Genomic DNA, 19,506 nt, shown 5'->3' with positions numbered 1-19,506 from the left:
GCCTATGTGTTTCCAGGGTTACACTCCGGTTAGGGTTCAGACTCCTCGAGCTGAGAATCGGGGGGCACACAGTCCGAGAGCTGGGAGCTCTCCTAGTCGTAATCCATCCAATGAGGTACAGTAATACAGCACTACACTCCAGCTATGAATATTTGTAGGTCACAGACTAAATTTTGACATATTTCTTCTTTCCTTTCTAGCAAAACACATCTAATGAGGAAGACAAAAAGATTTCCTTTTCAGTACCTGGGGCTGCAGACTGCCTCCATTCCTCAGAGGACTGCATTCAATTCCAGATAAAGAAAGATGGAAATGAGGAAAGGCGGAACAGATCACAAGAATACTTTTCTACACTGCCACTAGACACAGACACATCTGAATCCTGCAGTGTTTACACCTCAGATAAACTGAACTTCTTTTAAAAAGAGAATTTAAGAAGAAATAAGGGAAGAAAAATGCGAGGTGGGGAAAAATAACCGTGCTGGATTCTGTTCTCCAGTGGCAAAGAAGGATCTCACCTGTGCCTTTCACATTTTACCCTAGTTTTAATGGTTTGGTATCAATATTGCATGTCATTTTTTCATGTAATCTTTCAGAAGAATGAGTGGAGCTTTAGCCTTCCTGTCTCACATGACCGATTTCTTGACACTGGCTGACAGTGCTCCTGAAATCTCCTGCTGTTACCTACCTCCAGACCCTCAGGAACAATATTAACTGCACTGTATTAAGTAGTAATGTATGCCTGTCTGTCTTAAGATGTGCATTTCTGTGTATAATATACTATAATATAATATACCATAATGTAGGGCTATGTAGATAGAGTTGTGGTACAAATGTTTGGAGAAGGGAAAAGTACTGTACCTACAATAATGTAGGGTTAATTGAAGTGATATTCTCCATCCATTGTGTTAATAATTCCTCACTGCATCAAATAGCCTATTAAATGTTGGTTCCACAGTTTAATCACTTTATATTAATATAGTGCATTAACCCTAACCCTAAGATAATTGTAGTAGGCTAATGGTTGTATGAAATGTGACATGTTACACCAAATATTGAAATAGCCGCCCACAAGACACCATTTTAGTGACATGACAGGTTGGACTGCTGCTTTTGCAATCATCATCTCTTAAACAATAAATCTATCTTTAACACACACGTTGATTAGCCTGTTTTTGCCAATGATATGCAGTTTGTTTGGCTGTAACAACATTATCATAGCAGTTTTCTGTAGGCTATATTAGTTTTTATTAATGTTAGTATGTAAAATATAAAGGAAAGGGGACAGGCGGACATCACAAGCTGCAGCTCAAGGTGATACCACTTGTTTCTCTGCATGATAGATCATCATCCATGGATATCCAACTTAATTTAGATCTGGAAACTGGAATTCAGTACATTTTGCTTGATAAAGGACTTAAACAATTAACCAACTGTTGTTTTTTTTGTCAATAAATCTTCAGTCTGTTGACTCATTTATTTATTTGGTGCATTTATCAGAACAGTGTTGTTATTCTGGCGGTAGGGGGCAGCGGCGCACTTCCGAGGCGTAGACACTCCGGCTGCAGGGAAGCGTAGAAGAAGCAGAAGAAACCCGGTTGTAGCGGCAATGAAAGGACAGCGTGCTACCTCCAAATTGAGCAAAACATAAGGAAAGTGTGGAGTAGCGCTTGTATATATTAGTGGACAGATCGAGTGTTTTTCATTTAAGCGAAGTTCTTCGGACTGCGTTGGAAGTATGTCTCTGGTTTGTGCAAGTAAGTGAAGTCTTAATTCATTGAAACGACGGAGACGTTGCAGGCTAGCGCGCTAATGCTACCAGCTAACGTGGCTAACGGCAGCGGCCATGCAGTGCAGCCTGATACTTTACTTAGAGACTTTTTAATGGTGAAATCTTGTGTCTTTTTGAAGAGTTGTAATCACGTATATTTATTTAAAAATGTATTTATTTAATCTCTCCAGTCTCCAACGAGGTGCCGGAACACCCGTGCGTCTCTCCGGTGTCCAACCAGGTGTTTGAGCGCAGGCTCATCGAGAAATACATCGCGGAGAATGGGACTGACCCGATGAATGGGCAGCCGCTGTCTGAGGAGCAGCTCGTAGATATCAAAGGTAAATCACTGTGAACAACAAACTAATGAAGCTAATACTGAAACCCCAGTTTATTAGAAACCTTCCTACTGCAAACGGCCCAGTAATTCATCTTCACGGAAGTTACGCGTGTGTGTGTGTGTTTTCCTTAATAGATATTTAAATATTTCATCTGCTCTGTTCATATCAGTCAGGAATATACAGATAATAAAACACAAATCTCATGCAGCACGTTACAAAATACTAATCCTCCCTCAGAAGCAATAGGCAGCTCCCTGAAGTTGTTTCAAGAGATGGTTTGGCTCAAGTATCATCATTCATTGCAAGATGTTCCCACCCAGTGAACTGGCAATTGAGAGCTGACCTTAAACAAATCACCCCAGTGTTTGTTGGTTGAAATTGTTAAACTGTGATTCATATTTTCCTCTTCTCCAGTGTCCCATCCTATTAGACCAAAGGCACCATCAGCAACAAGCATTCCTGCCATCCTCAAGTCCCTTCAAGATGAATGGGTGAGTATTGTGAACATCAAGTAGTCGGCGAGATCTACAACAGACACATTCATACTGTTAGCGTGTCTCTCTGAGTTAGTGTTTTAGATAAACAGGTTATTTTAAGCCCATGTGATCCCTCTGTATTTAGCATAAAATAGGCTTAATATAATGCGATGCAGTGCTGCATTGATGGGGAAAAAAGGGGATTGTTGCTCTAATTACATCCTGCCTTTTCCTCTTTTTCCTCCTGATGAATACAATTTACCAAAAAAAGAATTAAAATATGTGGCTCTCTGTTTCATTCATTCATTCATTCATTCATTCTAGGATGTTATGTTGACAATTGCATAAAAAATATTTTCATACGTCTTGTTCAGAATATACTATATACTATATTTGAATATGGGTTTTGGAAAAGAAGGAGAGTCCCCTAATCCTGACTTTTCTGTTGTAGGATGCCGTTATGCTGCATAGCTTCACCTTGCGACAGCAGCTCCAGACTACTCGTCAAGAGCTGTCGCATGCTCTCTACCAACACGACGCAGCCTGCAGAGTCATCGCTCGACTCACCAAAGAGGTCACTGCTGCCAGAGAAGGTGAGTTAATGGCAGTTTGTGTTTGTCTTATGTTGGTGCTTAGTTGTAAAACACACCTGCTTGGTTTTCTAATGGGTTTGTTTCCGTCTTACAGCTCTTGCCACACTCAAACCCCAGGCTGGATTGGTTGCACCTCAGGCCGTTCCCGCCTCTCAACCGACTGCAGCAGTGAGTGACTGTCTTTTCATTTCAGTTGATAAGTTACAGATCAGAAATGCTCATCACACCTTTTGCTGAACTTGCCTCCGTCTCTGTCTGTTTGTGCCCTTGCAGGGTGCTGGTGGAGAGCCCATGGAGATTAGTGAACAGGTGGGAATGACTCCAGAGATCATCCAGAAGGTAAGAATATTTGTTCTACCTACATAAATCATTATTTTTGCTTTATGGCTTCCATTTCTTTTGTAGCTACTAGTTGTTTCAACATGTCCCCTTTCCCTTCTGCAGCTCCAAGACAAAGCTACTATTCTCACCACAGAGAGAAAGAAGGTAATATTGCTTGTAATCATTGTTTCAATTTGCTAATTTCTGAAGAAATGCTTCAGTGTTGTATAACCACTTTTGCACTGTTATATGCATCCTTACTCATCATAACAACCTCTAACAACCTCACTGTTCTTCTCCAGAGAGGCAAGACTGTGCCCGAGGAGCTGGTTAGAGCTGAGGATCTCAGCAAATACCGTCAAGTGGCCTCCCATGCTGTAAGTAGATGTTTCAGACATGTTTCCCCTTTTTGATCAGGAGGCTGCAACTGTTTGTTGAAGTTTTTCAATCCACATACTCTCTTTTGTTGCCTGTAGGGTCTTCATAGTGCCAGTGTTCCTGGTATTCTGGCTCTGGATCTGTGTCCCTCAGACACCAACAAAGTGCTTACAGGTACACTACATATGTTTTTTTTTTTTTTAAGTTTTGTGATTTGAAGATATGAAAGACATCATTTGAAGAATCTGTTATATAATCAATCCCCCCTGTCCTCCCCTAGGCGGCGCTGACAAAAATGTGGTGGTATTTGACAAGAATGAAGAGCAGATTGTGGCAACTCTTAAGGGTCACACAAAGAAGGTCACCTCTGTCATTTACCATCCATCTCAGGTACCTTTTCCTATTAGTTTGAGATGTGAACCAATCAAAATACTAGATCACATGTCATGAGGTGTCATCTGTTATTTCTAACTTCTCCTTTCTCCTCCTGCCTTTCCTCCTCTAGTCTGTGGTCTTCTCTGCATCTCCGGACACCACTATCCGTGTGTGGTCTGTCACTGGAGGCAACTGTGTGCAGGTGATCCGTGCCCATGAAGCTGGTGTCACTGGCCTCTCCCTACACGCTACTGGGGACTATCTGCTCAGCTCCTCTGAGGATCAGGTATTTGCAGCTTGGAGAAAATACCCCGGACTCTTTACAGTATATCAATTAATGGCAGACGTAGAAATATGCCACAGCACTAACCTCGCTTTTTTATTTTTATCCTGCAGTACTGGGCTTTCTCTGATATCCAGACCGGTAGAGTCCTGACCAAAGTTACTGATGAAAGTGCTGGATGTGGTAAGTGACTCTAGATTGAATAGTGTGTGTTTTACAGTCCAAATGAACTGTCTTCCAGGTAGTAATGTCTCTGTCCGTCGTCCGCAGCTCTCACCTGCGCTCAGTTCCATCCTGATGGTCTGATTTTTGGCACTGGCACGGCTGACTCCCAAATCAAGATTTGGGATCTGAAGGAGCGCACCAATGTGGCCAACTTCCCTGGACACTCTGGCCCTGTCACCTCCATCGCTTTCTCTGAGAATGGATACTATCTGGCCACAGGTGACAACTACTAAAAGCATTTTCACGACCATTTTTATTTGAAGTCACAGAAAGACCCAGGAGTACACAAACTCAGATTTCCTCTTAAATCCTACTGAGAAACCAGAGGACATGGGAAGTAGGACATTTCTGACGTTCATGGTGTGTAGGATCCACAGGTCTAATGCTAACAATACCATATTTGTTTTGGCGCTACAGTGAGCAGGAGCTGTATGTGTACTTGCATTTGCTTTATTGACTCTGACATCCATTTCTGACGCTGTCCTCCAGGTGCCCAGGACAGCTCCCTGAAACTGTGGGATCTTAGGAAACTGAAGAACTTCAAGACCATAACTCTGGACAACAACTATGAGGTAATATAGGGAGGCAGAAAATAAGTTTTATCATTTGCACTTATAAATGGCTGTTAATTAGTTAAACGTAGAGGATTTGCTAGGTGGGTTGTTTGAGCTTTGGAGCCAATCAGGTTTTCCCACTGTGCCATGTATTAACAAATCTAGACCTACATTTTTACCATGCAGACATGAAACATGAAACATAAAACAAAGAAAAATAATATTATTAAATAATTAAATAATAATATATTTAATGTGATGTAATTATTAAGATGGCTTAAAGTGTATATAATAAGAATAACCGACAGAAAATTAATGGGAAATATGAGCATAGCAAGCATATAATGTTGCATCATGTCTGTAGATGCACTGAACACGCAAGGATTAATCATGCATTTCTCAAACCCTGGAACCGAGTTGTTTCTTCTCTTGAGCACAATCCTTTGTCTTCCCAACTCTCATACCCGTGTGTTTTCCTTCTCTCTCAGGTCAAGTCCCTTGTGTTCGATCAGAGTGGTACCTATCTAGCTGTCGGTGGTTCTGACATCCGTGTCTACATCTGCAAGCAGTGGTCTGAGGTCCTCAACTTCACAGGTAAGGGACATAATCTCTCCTCAAATAAGGTTCCAGAGTCCGTTCAAGTGAATGGGAAATTGGTTTCGACCCTTGCACATCACTGTCTTTGCTTTGATAAACTAGCAGATTGTTGAACTGTTTTTTTTTGTTTGTTTATTTTTTACCTGTAGACCACTCAGGATTGGTGACTGGAGTGGCCTTTGGAGAAAACGCTCAGTTCCTGACCTCGGCCGGAATGGACAGAAGTCTCAAATTTTACAGTTTGTAGAAAAACGAGGACAAAAATGTGAGAGAAAGATAGAGGTCTCTGTCTGAGCAGTCACTATCCCAGGCACAGACTTGGACCTTTAGACGTGTAATTTTTAGAAAAATGAGAAGAAAAAAATCAGTGCTAACTTTGCTTCTTTAGTGTGTTAGTTGTCATATCCAGGAAAAATACCCCATGAAATGATCTGCTAATTGAAACCACAACAGCATGTTGGCATTGAAATACAAACAATATTGAATAAGATGCAGAAGCCAGTGTAATGTTCCTGTCTGATTTGCCAGCAATTATAATTTTACTGTAGTATTTTCTTTTTTTGTGTGTGTTAAGTGTGTGTGTGGGGGGGTATGAAATTGCTCGTAATACAACTCCAGTACACTGTTGGGAACCCACACATGGTGTGAAAACAATCTGCTTTGCTTTAATGTAGACAAACTTCATTGCAGTATCTTTAGGGTCACATTAAAAAATCTGTAGTGAACCAAACAGCTCAGCAGAAGATAAAACAGATGTGTCAGACTTGTTTTCCTCTGTGACAAATTCAGCCTTGTTTTTCCTCCATTTTAATTTCGTGTTTTATTTGTTCCATTTATACTTTTATTCCAATTGTATATTTCTGGCTCGTTACTTGCTATTTTACCCGTTGCACCGCTGCCCTTTTACAATAAAATAAAATATCTTTTGTATTGCCATATGTGCATTTGTCAGATGAGAATGAGGGGCACTGTTGGATCTTCTGAAACCAATAAAAAAGAAATCACCTTGCCTCCATTTTTAAACATTTCATCAGCTTGCTTAAAGTTACAATAGTTCATTTCATGCATACGGGACTATGATTTATTCCCATCCTTGATGCTTCACTGTGCAGAACGAAGAATGTTCAGGGTTAAATACAAGCCTAAGTTGAAGTGCTTCTCTGCTCACCCTTGAACCAAGATTTTAGTGATTTTTGTCACACAAACGATTAGTGTGCAAGTCAATCATTAGTTCATTGTGCAACTAATAAAGGGCAATGTGGGAAGCTGAAACATTGTACACATACAGTGAGAGGAGACTGTTCAGCACAATAGAGAACATCTTGTCCAGTATGTGAGATGCATTTTTCTTGATTTGAATTTTCCAGAGAAGGGGGAAGAAAAGATGTAATGTTGCAAAATCTTAACAACATAATTGAATTTTTGTGGAAAACATTGGTGAATTCATTGTCCTACATAAATTTCACATGATTTCCTGCACAACTTGGAACATATTCCTGCAGGGACTTTTTTAGTTTTACCAATGTTATGCCAGTCCAGGAAGAGCGTTTTAAGAAGACATTTCTTGCAATTCTTTTTATTCATTGCATTTCATTCAAAGATGTCATGGCTCCAGCTTCTCAAATGTGATTCAATCACAGCCATTTATACTGATCATTATGAAGATCTTAGCATCTTACTCTTTTGTGAAGTGTGCATTTACAAACCAACCAATCAAGAAAAATAAAAGAAAATCAGCTTATTCCAGACTGTAAATAATAATTACCGGTAGTTGAATTCCTATATAGAATAACTACATTTATATACTTAAGTGAAATATTCCGCGCAGGATAACTGTAAGAGTAGCCCATCTAACAAAGATGCAGTGGTTGTTTCCAGACTGACGTCTCTTTGCCTCCATCATAGTTCGTGTGGCCATGGTGTCGCTTAGCAACCACTGTTTGGTACACCACGTTTCTCCATATTTGAAGGTGTCAGGCTGATGTATTTTAGCACTAAAAATTGACGTCGACTAACACAGCCCCCACCGTACTTTTCCCTCTGTTTACCATACAGTCTCTATAGTTTACCGCCATTTAAACAACCTGAAAATCTCGACCTCTTGTGGCCGAATGAGAAACGTACGCCGCCATCGTCATCATCATCATCCGTCACGTGAGGCTGAGGTAACGTGACTCTCACAAACGGGAAGTTCGAGACCGGAGAACTTCTTGTGACAAACACGTCTGGTTTATCCCGGTTCCCTGTCCCCGGTGTCTCAGTCGGTCCGGGGCCGGAGAGACTGAAACACAGCAGCAGGTCGGAGTGCGGAGGAATCCGGGCGGCAGACTGGTGAGGAGGCGTTTTACCATCTAGATTAAATGTTGTGTCCGTGTTGTGCTGTTTTTTCTGCCTCACATCCACGCAGCGAGGGCGCATGACCTGCTATTGTCAGGAGGACACTCACTAATCAGAGCCTTGTGCTGCTTAAATGTCTCTCCACCAGATTTTCCCCCTAACAGTTATCTTTCAGTGCAGTTCGCTCTTTATCAAAGCACGATATCTTTTTGTTTGGCGCTTTGTCTCATTGGCATGGCGTGCCACTCAAAATGAAACTCTGCTCCACTTCCCTTGGCAAATACTAGACTATAGCTGTCTGATAAAGAAAATGCAAATTCATTATTATAGATATTACTTCCTAATTCTCACAACGAACGAAGCTTTTGTATTTGAACGTCAAATCATTGCTTTTTTTTCCTTTTTTTTTTTTTACTAAAGCAGTAACCAGTCTTCATGAATTTTATTACATAGTTTAAAACTAAGTTGTTGGGTTTACTAGGCCCAGCCTTTGGGGAAAAAAAGAAGCTCCCTGGTAGAACAGCTGTTTTTTGTTTTGTTTTTGTTTTTTATTTTTAAGTCATATTGTTCTGAATCTGTTTTAACAGAAAAAACTGATTCAATTTCATTGACATATTTTTATACTGTGGTGTTTGTCAGCGGTGTTATGTTCCATTTCAATGAATGAAGTTAACTAATCGTATAAAGCAAATACAGGTCAATACCAGCACAAAGTACAGCCTCTAAAATCATTATAAAAGTTAATCAATGCCTCTCTAAAACAACTACAAATCAACAGAAAAAGTTTAACTTTACTACTGTCTTTTATGCATGTGCTTTAGTTTTTAGCAAGGAGGACATAATAAATTGAAAATGTGATGAATTATTTTGTATTTTAAAGGGATTTTACGGCAGAACAATGGTTTAGCAAAATTGGAAATCCCACCTTATTATCACAGTCAGGAGGACTTGATCCTTCCCCTTTCTTCAGTTTCATATCATGAGCTTCTGCATTGTCACTGAGTCTTTTATTGTATCATGTGAAAATAGATGCCCTCTGTGGACTTTTTTTCCCACCTCCTATTTACTGCCTCTCTGCTCTCCACTTTGTCTATAATAACTCCCATTCCACTGTAAACGCCGGCCCTTTGGCTACATTGCGAGCTCTTATAAGTAAATATTAATTTGATGTTGTCCTTGGTGTTTTGCAGGTAACGATGGGCTCCATGTTTCGCAGCGAGGAGGTGTGCCTGGTGCAGCTCTTCCTTCAGTCTGGCTCGGCCTACAATTGCGTTAGTGAGCTGGGAGAGCTGGGCCTGGTGGAGTTCAGAGATGTGAGTCACTTAATAAACTGTTGCTCTCTCTTGGTTTGTCTCATGTGGGAAAAGAGTCCAAACCAAAAGCAGCAAACCAGTTAGCTGTTTTGGCTTGACCGCTTCTCTGTTTTGCATTTCTCTACATGATTTCACCTCTAAACCGGACAGTAGATGAGACAGTAAACTGGGGGTTGTTTTGAGTCACTGTGAGACATGGTAAAAAAAAAATGTTCCATGAACATGAGTAAACCTGATCACCTCTTCCTCTCTGTACTTCTAATTTCAGTTAAATCCCAACGTGAACGCCTTTCAGAGGAAGTTTGTCGGCGAAGTCAGGCGATGTGAAGAACTTGAGAAAACCTTCAGTGAGTCAAAGTCACTCATGTGTTTCCATCCAGGTTCTTTATAAGTCTTGTTTAGATTTTCCATCTGCCCTCTCTGATTGGTCTTTTATTCACCCCTCAGACTTCCTGGAGCAGGAGATCAGTCGCTCCCTGTCTCCACCCTTGCGGGGTCCTCTCCCGCCTCCTTGCCCGACACCTTCTGCCCCTCAGCCCCGTGAACTCATCACTATAGAGGAGGAGAGTGAGAGGCTGGCCAGAGAGCTAAAGGAGGTTGGTGCTAGTAAATCAAGAAGAAACCCTGTTGTTTCACTCTTACACTGCTATCAAATCAGGTTAAACTTAGTAGCTTGACATTTGTTGTTGTTGTTGTTGTTGTTGTTGTTGTTGTTGTTGTTATATGTAATTTGCCTGTGTCTCTGTGTGTGTCTAGGTGTCCAGGAACAGAGACAGTCTACGAGCTCAGCTGACGCAGCTCTGTCAGTACCGAGGTGTCCTGACCAGAACGCACTCTCTGACCGCCTCGCAGGTGGTTAAATGATAATTTTTTGCCACATTTTCTGCATCATTACATTTTCTATATTAAAGTAAAAAAATTCTTCCTCTTTGGCTCCCTCTCACAGGCTCCACCACCTGTACTGGAGAGCCAGGGCCTGTTCGATAACCGCCAAGATGTCCACCTCAGGTAGATCCCATTTCCTAAGAAGTATTAAAACTCCTTTCCTGTTAAGGGTTCTCTGTGCATGACACATCTCTTCCCTCATCTCCACTTTCAGTTTTGTGGCAGGAGTGGTCCATCCTTGGAAGGTCCCCTCATTTGAACGGCTGTTGTGGCGGGCATGTCGCGGTTACATCATCGTAGATTTCAGAGAAATGGAGGATCGACTTGAGCACCCGGACACGGTGAGAGATGGGAGAGGGAGATTATGGCTGTGGGATTGATAAGGAAGTTGTTTCTCCTCCAGGGATAGTCTCTGATGGTTTGTTCTTATGCTCATATCGTTTGCTTTGCAGGGGGAAATGGTGCAATGGACAGTGTTCCTCATTTCCTACTGGGGCGATCAGATTGGACAGAAAGTCAAGAAGATATGTGATTGGTGGGTGCAAGAGTTAAATTCTTTTATTATAATGTAAATGGTTACACTAAAGTGCCTGTTTAACATGGTGAACATCTTTTGATTTCTCCACCTCACAGTTTCCGCACACAGACATTTGCATATCCTGAGAGCACAGCTGAGAGAGAGGAGATTCTCCAGGGACTTCAAGGCAGAATTGAAGATATCAAATCAGTATGTACAATATAGTGCCTCTTAGAATAGAAAGAAAAAAAGCCCAAGAAGGCACGTCACTTATCCACTCGCTCTCTGTTCTCTCACTTCCCTGCAGGTGTTGTCACAGACCGAGGCCTTCCTGCAGCAGCTGCTGTTGCGGGCGGTGGCGGTGCTGCCCCAGTGGAAGGTGCGTGTCCAGAAGTGCAAGGCGGTCCAGATGGTGTTGAATCTCTGCAGCCCCTCTGTCACCGACAAATGCCTGATCGCTGAGGCCTGGTGTCCTGTCGCCAAGCTCCCTGAGCTGCAGAGCGCTCTGAGAGAGGGAGGGGTAAGATAACGCTGTGGACAAGTGAACAAGTACACATCCAAATCTTTCACTTGACACGTTTTCATCCACACTTCTTCTCCATCCTCAGAGGAAGAGCGGTAGTGGGGTGGACTCTTTCTACAACCGCCTGCCGTCCTCCACTCCTCCACCCACCTTGTTTCCCCTCAACAATTTCACGGCTGGTTTCCAGAACATTGTTGATGCCTACGGTGTGGCCAGCTACCGCGAAGTCAATCCAGGTGTGTTAGAAGGCCACTCATTTATCAAAATAAAAGATTTCTTCATGAATGTCTTGAACGGAAAGGAATCATCTCGGATGTTCTGTAGAAGCCAGAGAATTGTCAGTTCTTTGTCTCCAAGTTTAGTCAAGTCTTTTTCTCTGTGCCTCCGCAGCGGTGTACACCATAATTACATTCCCCTTCCTGTTTGCCGTGATGTTTGGGGACGTGGGTCATGGTTTACTGATGACTCTGGCTGCCCTCTGGATGGTCCTTGAGGAGAAAGACCCAAAACTCAAGAACAACAACAATGAGGTAAATTTAGAGGATAACTTCCTCCCAGTGCCCACACACATACAAAACACATATTTAAGTGTAATAAAATTGGTGTGAATTTAAAAGCATTTTACTGAACCATTTTTTCTTATCAATATAAGTCCCCAAATCAACCTGCAGCAGTCAAGCTGTACTTTATTTAAAAATTGAAAAATATGAACTTGATATTCAAGAATCAAATGTGTGAAAAATATTCCAATAAAGCTTGTGTTTTGCTAAGTTGATATTTTGCGTACAAGTTAATAACCAATGTTTAAATCTTAAACATTGCACATACAATGTCAGACTAGATCAGTGCATTTGAAAGTAACTGGAACATGTTTAGTTTGATTTTGAAGATGTTAACATTCATATATATATTTTGATTCCATGTCTAGTCTATAGATTAATTTGTTTGACAAAGAATGAAGTAAAAGTGCTGAAACATGTCTTTGATCTTGCACAGGAAACACTGTAACTAAATCCATCTGGATGATGTACTTGTGTGTGTTTCAGATCTGGAGGATGATGTTTGGAGGAAGGTATCTGATTCTGCTGATGGGACTGTTCTCTATCTACACGGGGGCCATTTACAACGAGTGCTTCAGTAGAGGCCTCAGTACCTTCAGCTCAGGGTGGCACGTCGGCCCAATGTTTAAGAAGAACATATGGAAGTGAGGACATTTCATTCATCGCAGGCTTGAGAATGATTCATAGCTTCTTTTTTTCCAGTTCTCACCAGCTCTGCCTCCCATCCATCTTAAATTTGTGTCATTTTCTTTTCAGTGCATCAGTCCTGGAAGGGAGCCAGTACTTAGCCATGGATCCTGTTGAGCCCGGTGTTTTCACCAGCCCTTACCCATTTGGCATTGACCCAGTATGTCCTTTAAACTCTTCAGCAGGCCTTTGGCATTTTTCACCTTTTCATCTGCTTTATCAAACTTATTTACTCTTGTGCCTGTGTCATATCCAGATTTGGGGCATGGCCAACAACAAACTGTCTTTCCTGAACTCATACAAGATGAAGATGTCTGTCATCATCGGTATCTTTCACATGACCTTTGGAGTCTGTTTGTCATTCTTCAATTACTGGTAACTAATCATGTTTTGCTTTTTGGGCGTGTGCATCTCCATTCTTGTTGTGTTTTTTTTCATATCTGTTCTGACTTGCCTTCCCTTGTCCCTCTTTCTCTGTTTCTTCTTCTCCTTGTTGTTTTCTCCAGGCACTTTGGCAAGATAAGCAGTATATTCTTTGTGCTGATCCCAGAGCTGTTCTTCATGCTGAGTCTGTTTGGATACCTGGTGTTCATGGTGGTCTTCAAGTGGATTGCCTACACTCCAGCCCAGTCAAAGATCGCTCCCAGTATACTCATCCACTTCATAGACATGTTCCTCTTTGCAGAAAACGCTGACAATCCCCAACTCTTTGAGGGACAGGTGTGTTGTTTGCTCATTGCTCTAAAATGAACATATTAGAGTGTCATCTTTGTTTTCTGGTTTGCTTACACTTAACAAAACCACCAGTGATCTAAAGCATGCCGGAGTCTTAATGATGGTGCATGTGTTTTAGACATAAAAACCCACAACAATAAACTTTTTGTCAGCATTTTCTCATATACAAGTTCTGATTATTTATTAATGGTTTTAATGCATAAAGTTAGCTTATTTCACTAACATTTTCCTAACTAATATTTACTTGTGTGCTATATTGTTGGTGGATTACTCTTAAATCTCTTAAAGCAATCTGCATTAGAAGCCAATGACAAAATGACCTTGAAGGCAGACATAAAAACAACATGCTTTGAAAAACGGGTTACTGAAATTACTATTTGCAGAAAGTTTGTAAAAAAATACCAGTGTTGTACCTAAACACAGATCTCCCTTTGCTCTGTATGTAGATTATAGTGCAGAAGGTCCTGGTGGTCTTGGCTCTGTGCTCTGTACCGGTCCTCCTGCTGGGAAAACCGACACACGAGTACATGACATTCAAGAGAAGACGACGTCAAGGAGTGAGTTTGTGTTTGACTGAACTTTTACCTTTGTATTTACAGTGAGCTGCCTTTCCTGACATATATATATATATATATTTTTAATTCTCCACTATCTCAGGATGATGACAGACGCCCCCTGGTGTCTGAGGAGAGCTCCATCAATACTCATCAAGGGGAGGTGGAGGGAGGCGGAGGAGGAGGAGATGAAGAAGAGGTAGAGCCATCATGAGTAACTTAATTCATGCCGACTGAACGGATGAAATCTGATCAGAGATGTATTCTTATGTTTTTTGTCTAACTATGTTTCATCTGTGTTGTCTGCTCTAGTTCGATGCTGCAGACGTGTTCATGCATCAGGCCATCCACACCATAGAGTACTGCTTGGGCTGCATCTCCAACACGGCCTCTTACCTCCGACTCTGGGCGCTCAGTTTGGCACATGCACGTCAGTGGCACACATACCGACACACACAAACACAATGTGCATCTTCATACTCACATGATGCATACAAATGGACAGACTTCCTCTTTGAAACCAAACACACTCATACTACTCTTTTTTTTTTTTGCCAGTTATTTATACAGATGCTAGCTTAATGCCAGCCAGTCATGGTTATGTGATGGTGAGTTATTTGTGTTTCCACAGAGCTGTCAGAGGTGTTGTGGGTGATGGTGATGCGTATTGCCCTGAGGTGGTCCGGCTATGTAGGATCTGCAGTGCTTTTTGTTATTTTTGCCTTCTTTGCGGTGTTGACTGTCTCCATTCTACTGGTTATGGAGGGACTTTCAGCTTTCCTCCACGCGCTCCGTCTGCACTGGTAAGAATGACAGGAATGAAAACACAACAGGGGAACTGGTCCTGGTTAATTCAGGTGTTGCTTTTAAATGATCTGGAGAAATTACCAGATCAATGAGTCCGTAGGTCTAAACCTGCTAAACTCATTTTCAGATACAAATGACTTCTTATATTAAAGCAGATATCAGCTTCACGGCCGTTTCGGCTAATGCTGCGTTCAAGGCAGGCTTTTGAAACCGTAAGTTACAGCTTCAAGTCACAACTACGACTTGGTAGCGTTCCAGGTAACCCGTAGCTCGTGTTTTTACCATCCTGTTGTCTGTGAAAGTTCCCTATAACGGCCACTCGTAACTTCCGACCCGTGAACTCGTACCAGATCGAACTGGTATGACTTCACAGGAAGGAAAAACACAAAGTACGAGTTTCTTTGAACGCACCATGAGTTAGCAGCCCCCGCCCTTGTCAGGCATCAATTGGTCCTCGTGCTACGTCACCACATTCACGCGCATCCCTTGGCTGCACACACAGCCCTTCATGCCGTTCTCTCTCCTCATTGGATAACACTTGTATCCCACAAGGAAAATTTTCTCCTCGGGTTACAGCAGAGCAGAGTGACGGAGAGACTCGTGTTTAGGCTGAAATACTTCATGTAAGTGATTGCTGACGGAAAATAGGACTATTTAGGACTTATATTAACAAAAACATTCCACTGATATCTGCTTTAAAGGGAAGAACATGGTAAATGTGATTTGAAAGGAGAACATTGAGGGGTCTGCGAGGGGAAGAAAGTCCAATTTTGATAACCCTAACCCTATTGGTAAAGATGAAGGTTAACAATTCAACCCTCTAAATTCATTTTTTCTTTAAAGCAGAAGTAAGCAGAATGTTTGTGTTAATATAAGTCTTAAATAGTTATATCTTCCGACAGCAATCACTTACATAGAGTGTTTGGTCCGAAACACGGGTCTGTCAGTCACTCTGCTCTGCTGTAAGCCGAGAAGAAAACTTTCCTTGTATCCTACAACCTTTATCCAATGAGGAGAGAGAACGGCATAAAGGGGCGGTCCTCTCTGTGTGTGCAGCCAAGGGATGCGCGTGCATGTGGTGACGTAGGGACGAGGGCGGGGACTGCTAACTCCATCGGCTGACAGGAAGTTAGCCAAAACGACCGGATCGCTTACTTCTGCTTCAAATAAATAAAATGAAAAATCCTACCAAACCATATTTAAATGGAGAGCATCACCAAAACAATAATTTGTTAACCAAAATATGCATTCAGCGTAACATCCAGTTTGGAACGAAGTGTTCAGGATTGTTGGCGACAGAGTTGGAGAAGTTATGTGGGTTGACAAAAAGCGATCATGTGTTGGAGTTTGTATTTGCTGTTTGTTGTGAGCTGACTCTGCTTTTGTCTCCTGCAGGGTGGAGTTTCAGAACAAGTTCTACAGTGGGACAGGCTACAAGCTGAGCCCTTTCTCTTTCTCATCTATGATCAGTGGATCAGCTGCTATATGACCGGCCAAGTTATTAGTCAATATTGCCAAACTGTTAAGTTAACTTATGTATATCATTGAGTACTTGGACTGCAACACTTAAGAATAACCCTGCTTAAACAGTGGTATTCTCCTGCCTGTTGGCGATAAAATGGTTTAATTGACTTGCACAGTGATTGCGATGGTATAGACTGTTATTTTTGCATCACAAGAATGAGAATGATTCCCTTTTATTAAGAATTACAATTACATTTATGAAATGAAAAACATACTTTTGTATCTCAGTGCTATTTTTTCCACTCAGTGTTATGTAATGCTTTCTAATTACTCTTTCAGTAGCTTATGAGATAGTAATCATTTACTTCTCACTTTATAGAATTATTATAATCATCAACTATGAAAGGGAAAGTACAATTTAATGAATCTATTCTGCAGTTTAAGGGAATGTGTGATTGCTGAACTGGTGTGTTGTACTTTAATAAGCCAGTCCCGTTGAATTCGTCAAATGACAGCAGGGAATAATCTCAAGGATGTTTATGAGCCAAAGGTACTTTCCACTCATTATCATGTCATGTCTTCCAAGCACAACACGCAACAGGTATTTATTGGTAGTACACATTTCCAGGTGCCTTACTGGAACCGAGTGCTTGTTTATTAATTTGGACATATAACACCATCCATTACCATGTCACTACTTTAAACAACACTCTGCTCTAGTCATTTGTCTCTTTTTCTGCTGGTTTGCACTGTAAAATCTGAATTGAAATTAAATTGTTTCTTGTTAAATCCTGTTGTGGGAAGTCATTCACTGAACAGGCCTGTTGTTGAGTCACACTACTCATATTGTACCTTTTATATGTTCGAATAATTTAAGTTGCCAGAGATAGAGGAAGCTCTTAAATCCTTCTTTTTAATATGACTATAAGGAATAATACCACATTGTAAACGCATGGGAAAATACAACACATTTTATTATGAGTGTACTCATAGTGCTTTATATCAGGTACATACAAATAACGTAACATTTAAATTAAGTACAAGTATTGTTCATCTTGCATTGAATATCTCACTGAAGAAAAAGTTGAGCTGTTTATTATTTATGTATAAAAACCAAAACATGCAAGAGATGTATGACATAAATCATGATTAAGCTGTTGATTCATAAACAGTGGTTTAGGTGAAGCTAGTTTAAACTACATTATATGCTTATTTTGTCCAATACACAAACATGCAAGATGGTCTACAGATAGATAGTCATAGTCCCTTATAGTCATAGTCCATTATAAACACATGTATACTAGAGTAACAAACAAAACTGGATGAGTAAAGTATGATGAACGTAGCTAAAAATGGAAGCATTTTATTCGTTCTTCCCAACATTGAAGATTATTGATTATTGATTATAATAAATAGATGGCAAATCCCTCCATTCTTGATGAGGGCGTGTAAGCGGAACATACTGTGATGTTGTTTCTGTCAGTGCTGCTTTTGAAGTAACACCCGATAAACCGGATGTTGTCTGAATGTCAAAGATGGCGTCGGACATGTCACGCTGAGCACCGGCTGTTCTGACAATGATATAACACAATATCAACACACTGTTGAACGTAGGGAGCTTTTAGTTTGTAGGGTAACCACCGCGGAGGAGGAGGAGGAGGAGAAGGAGAAGGACATGGCTCTGAGTGGATTAACCCGCTTGGGGCGTCAGTTGTTGGGTCAAATCCAGCGGTGTCGACCCGCTGGAGCTGCAAACCAGACAGGTGAGTCTCAACCACTTCACCTTTACTCTGCTCAAGTACTCACAGGCAGGTGTTGTGTTGTGGTGTTGGTGTGGTTTTCCTGTGTGTGAACATGTAACAACAACACAGTGTTGTGTCCGTCCGCCGCAGCTCGGTGTCTCAGCCAGGCGGCCGCTCAGCCGGAGCCCCGAGAGGACGAGCATGAAGCCGTGAACCCGACGTTTGTGAACAGAAACCCCCGCAACCTGGAGCAGATGGCCCTGGCTGTGAAGGACCGGGGCTGGAAGACCACCTGGCCCCACCGGGAGTTTTACCACAGGTCCGTGTGTGTGAGAGAGCAGGGAACAGTTATCTGAAAAAGTCACCTTCTTCTTAGATTAATTTCTCCTTGTCTTCATCAGTGTTTCATCAGTGAAATAAGCATTGCTTTGAGTTGATCATTGAAGTTGGTTTAAGATGTGCAAAGTTTTGATATAATGCATAACAGTGAAACAGTTTTTGGTATTGAACATGGATTTTTACTTTTAATTTTGCATACACATTTAAGATTTATATTGATATTTATTTTTTTTAAACTTCTATTATATATCATAGACATAGATATTCTCCATAAAGAGCTTAAAAACATAAATTTTCATGAGAATTTGTCAGGCGAACAGTGTCTTTTTTGGGATGTTGAGGGTGATATCTTAAAATAGAGTTGCAGCAAGCCCCAGAATCTTTTCTTCCTGCCTTCCCCTGTGTCAAGATATTCTGACTATAAATATAGTTGTATGACTATTTATGCCTCTGTGTCTGTTTTTTTTTGCTTTGCCCCCTAGGTATATTCCATGTATGCTCTCATTTCCACTGTTTCTGTCTCTCCTCAGATTGGTGTTTTTTCGCACCAACCACCATGTGACAGCACACGTGTTCTCCAGCACTTCTCCTGACCCGGTTTTGACCTGTTCCACCAAAGAGTGGGCGCTGAAACAGGAGCTGGTTTCCACGAGGTGTGTGGCAGCGTGTCAGGCTGTGGGCGACGTGTTGGCACATCGATGTCAACAGGCCGGCATCACCAGGATGGTGTACAGGGCCATTCCTTGGGAGTACCGCTCTGACGCTGTGAGTACAGAAAAATTACTGATGGAGAATTTTTTTTCTTTCTTTTTTTTATTCACATGCTTCATGTTCATCATTTCCCAATTGTTTTTCTCTTTCACAGGTTCAGGCTTTCAGGAAAGGAATGAAGGACGGAGGAATCACGCTCAGTGAACCCAGAAGAAAATACATCGGGACCTAAACTTAGGTGTCATTCATTATATCTGTTGTTGTATTAAAATATCCCTTGTAACCCCCACCATATCTGCGTTGTTGTTTATTATAACTGTACTGAGTGTATTACAACATAAAGATGGTCAGAACGAACGCTGCAATGTCACTTATCCATTTACTTTACTTATCCATTTACTACTTTGTCATTTTTGAT

At 41.3% G+C, this 19,506-nt stretch overlaps 3 protein-coding genes across 3 annotated transcripts; all 3 read left to right on the top strand.

Annotated features, from left to right (window-relative positions):
- Positions 1-1,574: 1,574 nt before the first annotated feature.
- Positions 1,575-6,905, top strand: prpf19 (pre-mRNA processing factor 19). Its single transcript, XM_083981019.1, has 16 exons — positions 1,575-1,757; positions 1,963-2,112; positions 2,527-2,603; positions 3,040-3,181; positions 3,276-3,349; positions 3,455-3,520; positions 3,626-3,667; positions 3,805-3,879; positions 3,979-4,054; positions 4,161-4,270; positions 4,386-4,541; positions 4,652-4,721; positions 4,809-4,982; positions 5,253-5,335; positions 5,806-5,911; positions 6,064-6,905. The coding sequence occupies exons 1-16, from the start codon at positions 1,739-1,741 to the stop codon at positions 6,159-6,161; spliced, it is 1,518 nt and encodes a 505-aa protein (XP_083837145.1). The 5' UTR covers positions 1,575-1,738; the 3' UTR covers positions 6,162-6,905.
- Positions 6,906-8,105: 1,200 nt separating this feature from the next.
- LOC310992814 (V-type proton ATPase 116 kDa subunit a 3-like) lies at positions 8,106-17,079 on the top strand. Its single transcript, XM_083981018.1, has 21 exons — positions 8,106-8,245; positions 9,442-9,564; positions 9,833-9,911; positions 10,012-10,160; positions 10,321-10,416; positions 10,511-10,572; positions 10,664-10,790; positions 10,902-10,984; positions 11,083-11,176; positions 11,274-11,486; positions 11,575-11,725; positions 11,880-12,019; positions 12,536-12,693; positions 12,806-12,896; positions 12,993-13,111; positions 13,243-13,456; positions 13,918-14,028; positions 14,129-14,224; positions 14,338-14,455; positions 14,657-14,828; positions 16,228-17,079. Exons 2-21 carry the CDS (start codon positions 9,448-9,450, stop codon positions 16,319-16,321), a joined length of 2,484 nt encoding a protein of 827 aa, XP_083837144.1. The 5' UTR covers positions 8,106-8,245; positions 9,442-9,447; the 3' UTR covers positions 16,322-17,079.
- A 743-nt stretch (positions 17,080-17,822) lies between these two features.
- On the top strand, positions 17,823-19,382 carry mrpl18 (mitochondrial ribosomal protein L18). The gene is made up of 4 exons (XM_083981062.1): positions 17,823-18,059; positions 18,189-18,357; positions 18,908-19,142; positions 19,243-19,382. The coding sequence occupies exons 1-4, from the start codon at positions 17,972-17,974 to the stop codon at positions 19,318-19,320; spliced, it is 570 nt and encodes a 189-aa protein (XP_083837188.1). The 5' UTR covers positions 17,823-17,971; the 3' UTR covers positions 19,321-19,382.
- The last annotated feature ends 124 nt before the right edge of the window (positions 19,383-19,506 follow it).

This window comes from Trachurus trachurus (genome assembly GCF_905171665.1).
Source record: "Trachurus trachurus genome assembly, chromosome: 10".
In the NCBI taxonomy this organism is placed as follows: Eukaryota; Metazoa; Chordata; class Actinopteri; order Carangiformes; family Carangidae; genus Trachurus; species Trachurus trachurus.
Note: the sequence above shows the minus strand (reverse complement) of the source record. Positions and strands in the feature narration are given on the sequence as shown.